This window comes from Eubalaena glacialis, chromosome 5 (assembly GCF_028564815.1).
Source record: "Eubalaena glacialis isolate mEubGla1 chromosome 5, mEubGla1.1.hap2.+ XY, whole genome shotgun sequence".
Taxonomy (NCBI): Eukaryota; Metazoa; Chordata; class Mammalia; order Artiodactyla; family Balaenidae; genus Eubalaena; species Eubalaena glacialis.
Window position 1 is genome coordinate 105,652,426 of NC_083720.1, and position 14,447 is coordinate 105,666,872.

Below are 14,447 nucleotides of genomic sequence, written 5' to 3' on the forward strand. Positions count from 1 at the left end.
GCAAAGACTTTGGACGAATTTTGGCATGTGTGGTTTTTTGTTGTTGTTGTTTGTTTTCGTAAAATGGCAAACTATAAAGAGGTTTAATTTTGAGAAGCCAAGCGCCTGAAACTTCTTTATTCTTAACTTGGTTTTTAGGACCAAGTTACAGTTTTTTTCCCTTCCTAGTGGGGGAATGAGTTGTGATACCTGCCTGGCAGGAGGTGCAGAAGCCAAACATTTACATTCTTTGCAGGGGGCTTCTCCTCTCTTCCGCTCTCCATTTCCTCCACACCCTGGGCCGGGGCAGCCTCTTTCGCAGTATTTGTTGTCAACACTCTTTGAATTCAGTTTGCTTGCCGTCCCAGTTTTTCTAGCTTGAAGTTACACCCGAAAGAGACCTGTACGAGATTTTGGTCCCATTCAGTGACGATCTGGAAACGCTGGGAGCCTGATTTTCTTATCTACTACAGTCTCAACATCCCTTCTCATGGTTACTCTTAAAAACAGATCAGGTTTCTAAGAGGCATGAACCACAGTGAAGTAAATACCCGTACACGCTTTTTGCCCTTTACTGTTCTAAGAAGGGCTAGCGAGGCAGCGATGCGGGCACTGAATTCCCTGGAAGCGCGCGTCAGCTGGATGCAGCTTGCGGGGGCCTGGCGTTTTTCTGTGGCTTCTGTGAGAATAGTGTTGGGTGAAAGGTAGGGGAAGCTGTGGTTGGAACCTTGCCCCAGGAAGAGAGCGACCCTCGGCGGAAGGATTTCTGTGCCAAAGAAACGGCGGCTGAGCTGGGAAGGCGACTCATGGAGAGAGCTTTCCACTTTCAGGAAGAGCAAGAAAGATCTCGCCCGGCAGCTCCGTAGAGTAGGGAGGGGAAGGAGGAGGGAGAAGGAGGAGTGGGAGACCTGGAAGCGGAGGAAGCCGCAGCTCAGCAGCGCCGTGGGTATTTCCCTCTCCTTGACAGCCCTGCCGAGAGGTCGTTTTATACACACACAAGCAGGACCTTCTCAAGCGTTCCGGACACGTCAGTAGTTCATTCTGGGGGTGAGAAAATGCTAACGTGCTGCAGATGAAAACTCTGTTCCCTAAAGGACCTCCGCTGAGAGTGCTGGCGAGGCGGGGCGCGGGGAAGACTGGAGGCCGCCCGGGAGGCTGCGGCGCTTTCCGTGCAGATCCCTACTAGAAGCTCCCTGTTGGGTGGCGGGGGAGGTGGGGCGAGGGCAGGGTGCAGAAATTGGGCGCTGGGCGTCCGAGCCAGCCCACCAGCAGCGCAGTCCTGGACCAGGCGTCAGTTCCGCCAGCGGCTGGTGTGCGGTGGTGCGGTGCACTGCGCCGCAGGGATCCTCGTTCCGGGAGGGCCTCCGTGAGTCAACGCTGAGTTGCCCCAGTCACCACCCAACTGAAATCAGGCACAGGGTGGGACACGTTCCCCGCTGCGCTCGCGTGTCTCCACGCTCACCCCCAGCTCTGGTCGCCTGGCCGGCGCTACCAGGTCTGCGCAAGCGGCAGCAGCTTCGGTGGGGGCCTGGGCCTCCAGCCGAGAAAGAGTTAACCGGCCGCGGCGAGGTGGAGCCCGAAGAGGAAGGAAATCGCTGTCCTTCTGAAAGTTTTTCCCGTCCTCTCTTGTTTTCCCTGCAGAGGTGAGTGCCAGGCGGCGGCGGCGCTGACTCCCGGGAGCTGGGCTCCGCACCTCTGCTCCCGGAGCTGCCAACCGACTACCTGGGGACAGGGACAGCTGTCGCGCTCGGACCTCCTCCGTGGACCCCTTCTGGGTGCGCCGAGCCATGGATGGCGCGGAGCTGGCCGGGAAGATCGTTTACACCTGGCTGACTCTGGTGCTCGGCTTCATACTCCTGCCTTCGGCCTTTGGGGTGTCTTTGGGCATCTCCGAGCTCTACATGAAGATCCTGGTGAAAACTTTAGAGGTGAGTGCATGGGGGCATGCCGCGGCCCCTCCTCCGAGGGCTTTAGGGAGATCCTGGGGCGATGCGAAACAAGGGTAGAGCTGAAAGCCGAGTAGACGCGAGGGGATCAGTGAGGAAAGTCAGTGGTCCGGAGGGGTGTGCGTTTTAGTTTATCCGCGGCTGCATCCCTCCTCTCCCGCAGAGCTGGAGGGATTCGGGCTAAAACCACTGGACCACCCTGTTGTTGCTGTGGTTGAAGGCAGAACTACCTCCACCCCCTGCTGTTGTTATTATGATTTTTACTGATCAGAATATCAATGCAATCGCCTTTTCTATCACCGAATTTCTTTATATCCTTTCTGCGGGGCAGCTGTCACCTCAGTGTCCTTAGTTTTTACAGCCCCAGGTTTCAGAGGTCCTTTCGTGGACTAAGGCATCCTGTCCAGAAAGGCATCATGTTCTAGTGTATGCTCAATATAAGAAACCAATTGCTGGATGGTAGAAAGAAATCTGATTATATTTTAACAGAGTCATGGAAATTTAATCTAACCAACGGCACTTGAAATGTCATTGAAAATCTATATTCGTTGACCTCAACTCTAAGTGGGCCTGATGGGGAACAACTACAGCTTACCCTTAAGACAGGGCTTTATTAAATCACAGAGGGTTCCCTGTTGATCCTCTCATCAGATGCTCCCCAAAGCCTTGGAAGGTGGGGAGAGCAAGTGTTATTCCCCCTTTTACAGGTAAGGAAACTGAGACTCTGAGAAGTTCAGTGGTTTGCTTGAATTAAGTGGTGGAGGCAGGAGTCTTAACTGAGGAGAGGGCCTGTAGCTATGGGTTAATAGTGCAGACTTTGGGTGCAGATTTGCTTTGATTTGGTACCAAAATCCCAGCTCTGCTTCTCAGTATATGACCATAGGGAAGTCACCTACTCCTTGTACTTCATTTGCCTCATCTATAAAATAGGAGTAACAATAACAACTATTTCCATAGGGTTGTTTAAGTGAGTTAAAATATGTCAAGCATCCTAGAATGGTATCTGTACGTGTTTGCTGCTATTAAAAGAATAATATTATTCTTATTATTAAAGTAATAATATTATTACTTAGATTCTAGCATCCTTGTTTCTGTAGCTACTAAAGTACCTTCTATACAGGTTCTCATTTTTCTGCCCTTATTCTATGTCTGCCCCCAGGCGTGGCTTTATTTGCTCTTCTCCCTCAGGCAGGAGGGTGGCTCCCAGATATACATCTCTAATCTTTTATCTCTTACCTGGAGATTACCAGCAGATCTCCCACCAGCTAATCTCCTGCAAATCTATTCTACCTGCTCATCTCCTGTTTTACCCCACATTTTTGTTGTACTTCTCTTTGTGGCTATTTTTCTGTCTAGTCTTTGAAGTGATATTTGATTCTTCATCCTCAGCCCTCGTGTTTTAAAAGTTCTGTTGTTTCTACTTGGGAGATATTTCACATGAACTTATCTTGTTGATGTCACACTCTGAACTTGGTCACATTCTACTGTGAATTTCTTAGCTGCCTCTTACTGTTAGATCTTCAGAATACTCTCCCCGTAGCAGTTGATCCTCTTCAGCTGGTGTTCACTCTTTCTCAGAACTGAAATGATTGAACTCTTCTCCCATATAGCAATGTCTTTTGGAATTGATACCCCAAGTGAGGATAGAGTAAAGTAAGTTGCACACCCTGTCTTCACCAGGTGCTGACTCCTATATGCTTGCTTGAGTAAGTAAGGATACAGCTAAAGAGGTGTCAAGGAGAGAGGCCTGCTAGTTGCTGTTAGCCTGGCAAATAACTATTATACTTTGAAGGGATATCTCCAGTCCAGGGTCTGGCTTCAGTGTGGCAGGGCCTCAAGTTTTAATTTTTGTCCATCTATACTTGAAGAGACTTAGAGATGCACTCCTTGTTAATCAAACTCTCAAGAATGCTAGTTTTCTAATTATAGTGGGAGATACACCACCTAGCTTGGAAACCAGGTAGACGACAGCATAAGGAACCATCCTCTTTGCTCAGACCAAAGTTATTAGGTCAGAGAGATGCTTGGCATATATGGAATTAGAATGCGGATTCATTCTGTGAGCCAACTCTGACTTGGTGGTAGCTGCCTGGAGTGCCTGTGATTGGGAGCAGCTGCGCTCCTCAGGAAAGAGCTATGATTCCATAGTGATATCTGCTTTAGGCACAGGAGAGGGAGATGGCAACCCAGGGTTTTTCATCCTCTAACCAGAACAGCGTTAGATGTTTCAGAGACATTTCTGTTAGGCAGAGGTTGGTACAGTGGATTGCTTTTTTTTTGCCAACTATGGGGATAATTCTCTTAAAAATTGTGCTGGTTGTTTAATATTAGAACATCTTTAGATCTGGAAACATACCCTGCCTTTTTGTAGAGTCCATTCAAGGCCCAGCCCTTCTGTTACTCATTATTCTTTAGTATGTTCTCAACTGATTTGCTTCTTTCTTTCTTTTACATTCCAGTCCCAAGAATATTCTTTGGGCTCTTTGATAGGAATTAGCTAATTCACAGGTTTCCTTGGTTACAATTTACACACCATTTTAAAAGGTCATTTAGTTTGGTACATGATGTGTTTACTTTGATAAATTTTCTTGACAATGGGTAGCTTTTTTGTGACCATAAACTCAAATTCTGGAAGTTGCAATGTGTGTGGGGTACCTTCAGAATAGCTGACTGTGGTAATTGCTAATTGTCAAGTAACTCAGCCAGCTATATGCTCTTCTTGGGCCCCTTCTTAGCTCATCAGTTCAGGTAATAATTATTTATTGAGTACCTACTGAATGCTGCCTTCTGCATTGCTGAATATCTCTAGATGTATTCATAAGTCCCTGATATGGCAAGCTGCTTGAGGATAAGGCTTGAATTCTTAACCTAGAGTAAGTGTAGTGATTCTCTAAACCAGTGATTTTCAAGGGGTATATAACAATTTCTTAGGAGTATATATGCCAATATGGTAGCAGTATATTGGGGAAAATTGTTTTAGGAATACAAACCATGAAAAGTAAAACTTTTGGCTGAGAGGATTTGTAGAGGGTAGTCCATCTGCATGGTGGGGTGTATATATCTGAATCTCTGGGAGAGTGGGTGTGAATTTTTTATGTTTATCAAACAGGAGCGTGGATTAAAGGTTGAAATATGCTGTTCTCAACCCTGCAAGGTTAATGATGCTTCATATTCATTGACCTAAGGATTGCTATTCATTGGCCTAAGGTTCATGGTTAGAGGGAAATAAAGAATGGGAAGAGAATATAGGATTGATGGAGAAGAAGAAGGCAGGGAAATGATATGTAAATTATCTAATCTAACCAGATAATACAAACAATAGACAGATAAGATGTTAATGGACTGATTTTTCCCTCAACTTTTGAGGAATAAGTTGGATGCATGAACAACTTACTCCAAATTTCTGGCATTGTAACCTTGGGCAGATCACTCAACATCTCCACCTTAGTTTCTACATGTGTATGTAGGAATATGCCTCACAGAGTTATTGCGCAGATTAAATGAGGAGAGGTGAATAAAAGCACTTGATACATAGTAGGTGCTCAAATCTTAGTGGAGTTTGAATTGGAACACTCTTTGGTTGTGTTTTTTGGGGTTTTTTTTGCTCCTATGTGGCTAAGATTTAACCTATCTTCAGATGGGTCAGCACACATACATACTCAGAACAGCCTACTCCTGCCTTTTATTTTAGTTATTATTCTTTCCCTTAGCATTTCCTCCATCCACCAATTAGTTTTCCTCCAACCACCAATTAGTTTTCAGTCATTTTAAAAAGGCAGGCCAATAATTTTCAGATGATAAACACCTCTTATTATAACACTCAGGTATTATCCCTGGTGTTGGAAATATAATAAATCTGCTACAAGGCCATGACTGTTTATGACAGAAAGTAACAATAAAGAAAAGCTACCAAAGCAATATGCTTTTCAGATAACTTAATTCTACAGCACCTCTCTGGGTTAGGGTCTGTTATTATTCCCATTGATAGACTGGAGAATGGAGGTTCAGAGAGGTGATTTGTCTGGACAGTGGCACACAGCTGTCAGTGGTAGAATCAGGATTTTAATCTGAATCTAGAGCCTGAGTTCTACTCTGCTAAGATGACAGACTCTGCTGAGAGACTTTTATTTTGCTACAGATGATGGCCAGCTATTATTTGAGTAAGCCTAATATTTTGAATTTTTATATAGTTTTTACATTTTTCCTTTTTTCTTTCCCTCTATTTAGTCAATTCTTAAATGTCTTTTTAGTGTGAAAACTGAAAGTTGAATTGTCTAGGTGACAGTGTCACGTTTTTGCAAGCTTTTGGCCTAAGCTTTAAAAATGACATTTAACCCTTTATTTTGGTGACGTGTGGACAGCTACTTATTCTCTTCCAAGAGGATTTTGAAATTAAGTGGGGGTGAAAACCTGATTGAAAGTTGTCACCCTTCTTGGTAGGGGTAGTGAGATGGGGAGTGGTAGCCGGGATTGTTCGAAGCTGCTATCTTCAGGGCCCTTTGCAGACAGAGCTGCATCTTTCCTGGTGCCTTGAGGTAGATGTGTCCTGAGATACCTCAAGAGATTTAGAACCTCTAAAGAGATATTCTTCCTCTGTATTTGGGCTTACCTGATCAGCTAGAGAAGCTGGCGTGGTGAAAGAGAAATAGCTATTTATTGGGAGATGCACTGATGGTCTGGAAAAAAACTGATCATTTTGGCACCTATATAGATGTAGGGAGGGAGGAGAAAGCCAACGTTTTTCTACCTTGTGGCTGATTGTGTGACGGTCATTGGATAGATTATCTCCTTTAATCTTTACAACAACCCTTGGTATTGTTCAGAGATGATAAAACTTGACCCCAGGAGGTTAAAGTCTTGTCTGAGATGATTACAGCAAGGAAGTGGCAGAACTGCAGTTCACGTGTACTTCTGTCTGTCCAGCTGCAGAGCATAGGCACTTGGTCATTTTCACTGGAGAGTTAGCCCAAAGAAGAAAACCATTTTCCAGTACAAATTGCCTTTGGCATTAAGTGACTTCTCCTCCAACCTTAAAACTTGCTAATCGTGAACATTGTAACTGCATTTTGGAGGATAGACCTCAGAGTTAGCATTTCAGGAGAAACTTCTGATGATGGCACAGGGAGCTCTTTGGAGCACATCATGTTATTGGAGAAATGCCCCCATATTAGTTTGCTGCCATAACAAAGTCCCATAGACTGAGTGGCTTAAACCATGGAAATTTATTTTTTCACAGTGTTGGAGGATAGAAGTCCAAAACTAAGGTGTCAGCAGCTTTGGTTTCTTCTGAGGGCTGTCTCCTTAGCTTTAGATGGTGCTGTCTTGCTGTGACCTCACATGGTCTGTCTTCCCTGTACATGCCCCTGGTTCTCTTCCTCTTGTTATAAGGACACCAGTCATACCGGATTAGGGCCTCACCTTAAGGGCCTCATTTTAACTTAGTCACCTCTTTAAAGGCCCAGTTTCCAAATACAGTCACATTTTGAGGCACTGGGTGTTAGGGCTTCAACACATGAATTTTTGGGGCGCTTTGTGTGGGACACAATTCAGCCCATAATAGCCACAGAATACCAATGTTTTCCATCTTATAAGCATGGACTAATTGTCCTGGTCTAAGGTAATTACCATTTATATAAAATATAAAATCACATGCCCACAATGAAAAAAGTGAGCTCCAGGATAAGGATGATTGATTGTTTACAAAATTTTATTTTAATCATGTCTTAGGTCTCCTTACAACTGATAATAGGTAACAAGGCTTTAAAGTGAAAAACTGTGGAAATAAACCTTTACCTCTATTGAGAAGAGATGGGAGGTAAAGTCCGGAGTTTGAGAATTTCTGCCTAGATCAGCAAGGAAGAGAAAAGGACGCAACCAGATTAAGACTCCGAGCCTATTATCATTTGTGACTTGCCACTTGAAGCTGGGAAGATTAGGCCTCTATTCATAAGCTGTTTTCTAAGCACCCATGGCATGTTCCTACTTTGCTCTTTGGGATGTTGTGCAGGGGTCCTGACGTAGTCAGATCATGCTTTGCTCCTTGACCTTCGTGTACATGTTTTAGGTTATTTATTTTCTACTACTTATTTTCTTACTTATTTGAGAAAAAATTTTTACCTCTCTGCTTGAGCCCTTCAAGCCCAGCAACAACTGAGGTCTTTGCCTTGACATATTTAATAAATTCTGTCTTTTTGCCCCTTCAAGAGTGCCTAAGTCGTAATTATAATTATTATAGTGCCTTTTACCTCTTGTTTTGCTCTTCTCCCACCTCCCCAAATCAAGTCAATTTAGACATTGTTAGCTTCTAGAATTGTAGTCATCTAGATAATATATATATATATTTTAAATTAAGTTATTTATTTATTTTTGGCTGTGTTGGGTCTTCGTTGCTGTGCGCGGGCTTTCTCTAGTTGCTGCGCGCGGGCTTTCTCTAGTTGCGGCGCGCGGGCTTTCTCTAGTTGCGGCGAGCGGGGACTACTCTTCCTTGTGGTGCGTGGGCTTATCATTGTGGTGGCTTCTCTTGTTGCAGAGCACGGGCTCTAGGCACGCGGGCTTCAGTAGTTGTGGCATGCGGGCTCAGTAGTTATGGCTCGCAGGCTCTAGAGCGCAAGCTCAGTAGTTGTGGAGCTCTGGCTTAGTTGCGGCATGTGACATCTTCCCGGACCAGGGCTCGAACCCGTGTCCCCTGCATTGGCAGGCGGATTCTCAACCACTGCGCCACCAGGGAAGCCCCCAGATGTCTTTTTAACTCTTTGTTTGTTTGTTTTTAAAACTTTTATTGGAGTATGGTTGATTTACAATATTGTGTTAGTTTCTGCTGTACAGCAAAGTGAATCAGTAATATATATATATATATCCACTCTTGTTTAGATTCTTTTCCCCCATAGGCCATTACAGAGTGTTGAGTAGAGTTCCCTGTACTATACGTAGGTCCTTATTAGTTATCTGTTTTATATATAGTAGTGTGTATATGTCAATCCCAATCTCCTGGCAGATGTCTTTTTAGTTAGTGATTTCATGGATTCCTTTCCAGCTTTCCAAGTCTCACACTGCTCCTTTTGAAAGCTTTCGTCTGATACAGGCAATTAGGCATCTTTGAGTGTGTCTCATCCTTGAATGCCTAATTTCTTATGAAAATAATATTCTTTGTGCCCTGTGTTTATGTCTTTACATGTGTTAATCTCATTTAATCTTCATAACAACCCTATGGAGTAGGAACTATTATCCTCATTTTACAGATGAGGAAACTGAGGCTGAGAGGGATTAAGTAATTTTAAACCCAGATAGGCTTTATGCCATAGTCTGTGCTCTTGCCCTTCATGCTTTCTGACCTTTCTAAGGAGTAATTTATTGGGGTACCAGGTGTGTGTGAGGGTTTTTTAATAGGGTAAACATGATCTTTTCCTCCTTTTATTTGGGCATTACCAGTAACTAATATAAGAGTATACCTGGGATTTGGAATACTATTACATCAGAGATTCAGTGGGGTATCTCTTCAATTCACATAGCACCAGGGCTTAATGATTAATTTCATGTCATATAAGCATGTTTAAATATTTTGCATTGTGTCTGTGGCACAGTTTACATTAATACTTCTTGTTTTTTGAACAGTGGGCCACGTTACGAATTGAAAAAGGAGTCTCAAAGGAATCAGTTCTTAAAAACTCAGCTTCTGTTGGTAAGTCTTCCTTTTCATTTTAATGGTTAAAGTATCCAAATTGGGTAGATGTATCTACCCAATTTGAACTTCAAATATGCATAGAGTAGTACATTTTATGGGCCTTGGATTGTTCATAATTCTGTCCTTCATGCAAAATAGCAGCCTTCTGAGTTTTGGATGAGTTTTTACTGTGAAGATGTAATATGTGCTGGTTCATCTATGTGTTCTTATAGGGTATTTCTAAAGGTATGCATTTAAAGGTGGTTGCCCATGGTAGTTAATGGTCTTGAGAAAAAAAAGGCTAATCGGACTACCTGGGGTTAAGTTAAACCTATGTTTGAGGTTTCATTAGCACCTTATTCTAACTTGTGGTTCTCAAAGTATGTTCCTCAAAATATTCTTTCCTGCTAAAAACTAATTAGTAATGCATGAAATAAAAAAATAACTCCCTTGTGAAATAAGCTTGGGAATCACCACATGCTACACATTCCTTTTGGAGACTAATAATGTATAGTAACAAAGGCTCAGAAAAGTCCTGTAGTAAAGAAACTCACTTAATTTTTGTTAGAAGTGAGTTAACAAATCAACCGAGCTAAGCCATCCCTGCTTCTATATGTGTGCTTTGCCTTTGTCCCAATAAACCCTTTCACTTGGGTTAAGAATTTTAAGAATTTTTAAGACACTGGGTTCAAAGGGGAGTAGAATGCTATGGAAGTGATGGCTGTGAAATTAAGGAGAAATAAACCCTTGATTTAATTAAAAGATTAAGGCTTTATGTGTTTTTCAAAAATAATATAGAAACAATTTTGTGCCCATCTGATTTAGGGTTAAAGATGGTCAAAATGTCAAACACTTCACTAGAAGGAATTTATCTTCTGAAGGCTTGTCTAAGAGGAATTGTAGAAATTATATGCTATAGTGCATTTAGGAAATAAAGAATCTGAGTGAAAACATCTGTGCATTTTTGTGTAATTAGATTGTTATGTTCAAATGATTAAAGCAACTAGTAGAGCTTCATGGTGTCTACTTAAACACCAAAGGGTTAGCACCAATAACATGTTAACCAAGATTGGATATTTCTGGCTCTACTTGGTCCTCTTCTTATTGACCTGAGAGATACCTTCACTCAGGTGTAGCAGATCTACTAAATTTTTTTTCTGGGTTCTTTTTAAATGTGTGCCCTTGTGATTTAAGGAGAGAACAAACTTTATTGCTGATATTTTGTTGTACTTGGTGAGACTTTGGGCTGTCATTGTTCTTGGGTGAAATTCTACGGGACCCTACAGGTTGGGGTGGTGGTGGCGCATGTCTTGGGCTATGAATTTAAAAGGGCACAAAGTGTTTCAATTTGGTAGGTTAAGAGGATTAAAAAACCACTAGCTGAGGGTGTTTGTAGCGTTGTTTTAGTTTTTTCAGCCTAATTGGAGTGACTATTTCCACTTGTTGGATTTTTTTTTTTTATCATGCATCTGTCTTTTCTATTTTTGGTCTTTGCCTTTTTCTTGGTACCTCCAGGAAAGAGTGGAAGTGAGCAGGAGGAGAAAATATATATAATAATGGTTTAGAGTATGGCTAATGCCTACAAAATTTATCATCTTTCATTCAGAGTGGCTGCTCTTCCTTTTAGTCTGTACAGTTGGGAATTGACTATTGCAGTTACTGAGCATATGCTACCTGTGAGGTTGGCAGGGGATCCCAAGATGATTAAGACATGGCTCCTGTGGGGAGACAGGCATCCGATAAGCCACTGTGATAAATGCTAAAATAGTGGCATAAGCAAAGGATGAGGTGAGATCTCATTTAGGCTCTGCTATGTGCTGCTTTCATCTGTATTAATACCACAACTGTACATGGTATGCACCTCTACTCCCATCCTGACTTACATCCTGCTTGAGTCGCCCTGTGGCAGGGTGTGTGCCCTGTTGAGAGTCATTCTCAGTTGACTCTAAACACCTGTACATTCTGGTGTTTAGAGTCAGCCGAGAGGTAGTATCACAGTGCTAGACAGAGGCAGAGGGTGATGAAACCCTGAGCACCTGTGTGCCTGGCTGGTGCAGTCGCCTACCCTCAGAGCATCGTGTCTCTGTACTGCAGCCAACCGAGTACAAGTCAGTGTTGAGCTGGCCAAAGTTTAGGCAAGGGTCACTGGCAGGCCACGGGTCCCAGGGGTGTGGGTGCAATTTTGAGATGTCTGAATGATATAGTGCTGATGATAGGTTTAGGGAATTGAGAGGGAGAGATGAGCTAAACAGGGACAAGAGTTATGTTTATTTTCTGCACCAGAAAATTCCTTCTGCCGCTCTTTTACTTGGTGAAGCACATTTCTGGAAACAGTTTTCAAATCTCCCTCTCCAGTTAAACCCCTCTTGTGTTGTACTTCTTCTGTGCTTTTATTGAATAAGCCAACTGAAAGCTGAACCTCGGGAATTATTATCTTTGTGCTTAAATACTTTGCTGTCCTTGGCTGTACTCTACCGTGTCTTCTGTTAAAACACTGTCCAGCTCATTGAGCTTCAGATATGATCATGAATAAAAGCTCTTTAAGAAGCTCTATCATTGTACCTGCCTCTTCTGCGTTTAAGGACTTTTCCTCATTGTTAATACAGTGGTGAATATAAATTTTCTCCTCCCTTCAAGTAACTGTGTTATACGTAAGCATTCAACTTAAGTGGAGAATACAGAGTCACCCTCTACCCTAGTTTTTGTTCCCTGAGAGCTGATGTGCTAGAAGGTAAAACAAGAAGAGAGAAGGGTATTGGGTATTTTGCTTTGCATCAGCTGTACTTTTACCACTCTAGCCATAGAACAAATGCATCTTCTCAGACCCTGGCTTGTGGTCTGATGGAGATTTTAGCAGCTTTCATTTTACTCTGCTGTAACTAGTGCAAGGGACTGTTTGACTCTAAGGAGCCACCAGTCTCGCTCTTTGGGTACCTGATTTCCAGAACTTATGCTGTCAGACTTGAATGAGTCAGTAATTTTAATTGTGATTGAAATGAATGTAATTAATTATGTCATTTTCATGACTCAGGATTAATTCCACTGTAATTGCATTATGATGCTAGGACATCATAGTGATTAGCGACTAAATGTCGACAGGCAGTAGTTAAGGCCTGCAGGTGCCCTTGCCTGGGGAGTGAGTCCTAAACAATACAAATAAGTAGAGGCTGTGGCTCAGTCCTTCCGGTGTTTTTCCCTGGGATGTGTTGCTGGCCTGACTCGGCATCGTTGGCAGTGGGAAATGCACTTGCCTCCTCAGGCCCTCCATGTTGCCCTGTTCCAGCAAGGATTTGGGGTCACGTGCCCCACCGTTAATTAAGCCCCTGGGCTAAGTTTCTCTTCTGCCCAGTATCTCTTGCCCTCAGCCCCCTCCACCTCTTCCTCCCCTCAAACACACACAAAGGACAAAATGCTACGGTGAAGCCTTTGATGTTGTACCTGTCCAGAGAGAATTCAGGCTGCCTAACGTTTCCCTCTACTTTTGCATTTGGGATTCTTTTGTGAGAATTGACTAACCATGTTGATGCCAATACAATATTGGTTACATCAACATTAATCAGATCTCTGAACTTCCCAGAAAATGTGGGATAATACGTTGTAACAGAAATTTGAGGAGTGTCATGTTCTGTACTCATTTTGTCTTGGGCGGGCCGTTTTTGATAGTCTGTTTAAATCAGCTAAGTTGATTTCGTACTATTGTCTTGGTGTAAGTTCTCTGAATATAAATCAGTGTCTGCTGTCCTCAAGGATATGGACTATAATGCATTTAATGGGGTTATCTTGCTCATAAAATCCTAGAACGCGTCTAACTACTTGCAGAGGGAAAAATAATCCAGTTATGGGATATGGAAGGATTATAGGTTGAGATTTTCTTTATCACAGCCAAATGTCTACCTGCTTTTATTAGTCTGTCTCTGTTGGTAAATCTTGTACCTGATGGTGACGATGATGATGATGACGATTTTCAAACATAAGCAAAAGTAGAAAAATAGTATGAGACCCATATAGCCAACTTGTTTTTGTTTTTTGTTTGTTTAATTGAAGTACAGTTGATTTACAGTATTGCATTAATTTCAGGTGTATAGCAAAGTGATTTGGTTATACGTGTATATATGTATATATCTCTATCCTTTTTTGCTTTGATTCTTTTCCACGGTAGGTTATTACACAATACTGAATATAGTTCCCTGTGCTATACAATAGGTCCTTGTTGTTTATCTATTTTGTATATAGTAGTGTGTATCTGTTAATCCCATACTCCTAATTTATCCTCCCACCACTCGCTGGCTTCCCCTTTGGTAAACCATAAGTTTGTTTTCTATGTCTGTGAGTCTGTTTCTGTTTTGTAAATAAGTTCATTTATGCTATTTTTTAGATTCCACATATAAGTGATGTCATATAATGTTTGTCTTTTTCTATCTGACTTACTTCACTTAGTGTGATAACCCGCATAGCCAACTTTTGTCAAGATTTTGCCACACTTGATTCATTTATCACTCCTCAGTTTTTGCTAAAGTATTCAGTGCAGATATAAGATTTCATCTTTTTATACATTTTTAAAAAAAGGATTTTAAAAAATAACCACAATGCTTTTATCCCTTTTACAAGCTTAATATTTTCTTAATATCATCTAATACATAGTCCATATATAAATTTCTCTAACAGTTTCAAAATGGTTTGGTAACTGATTGTTTGATTTGACATTCAGTCACGGTCCACAAATATGTTTGCTTATTTATTTATTGACACTGCCTTTATTGGACATAAGGAGTACAGTTTCTCTTCTTGGAACAAAAATTACTTGATAGAAGGTGATTCTGAAAAAATTCACTAGCATACCATGTATTTTAATCCTCATATGT

General features: G+C 42.1%; 1 protein-coding gene across 5 annotated transcripts in view; it reads left to right on the forward strand.

Moving 5' to 3' along the window:
• Nucleotides 1-618: 618 nt before the first annotated feature.
• GPAT3 (glycerol-3-phosphate acyltransferase 3) overlaps nt 619-14,447 on the forward strand; it is a 56,853-nt gene continuing 43,024 nt past the window's right edge. The window contains exons 1-3 of one of the 5 annotated variants that reach the window (XM_061191546.1): nt 619-683; nt 1,621-1,907; nt 9,537-9,603. In XM_061191546.1, coding sequence (XP_061047529.1) covers nt 1,767-1,907; nt 9,537-9,603 — 208 coding nt within the window. In that variant the 5' untranslated portion in view covers nt 619-683; nt 1,621-1,766. Of the gene's footprint in view, nt 684-878; nt 1,027-1,321; nt 1,346-1,375; nt 1,399-1,620; nt 1,908-9,536; nt 9,604-14,447 lie in introns of those variants that run through there. The other 4 variants (XM_061191542.1, XM_061191547.1, XM_061191544.1 and 1 more) reach the window with 4 other exon arrangements.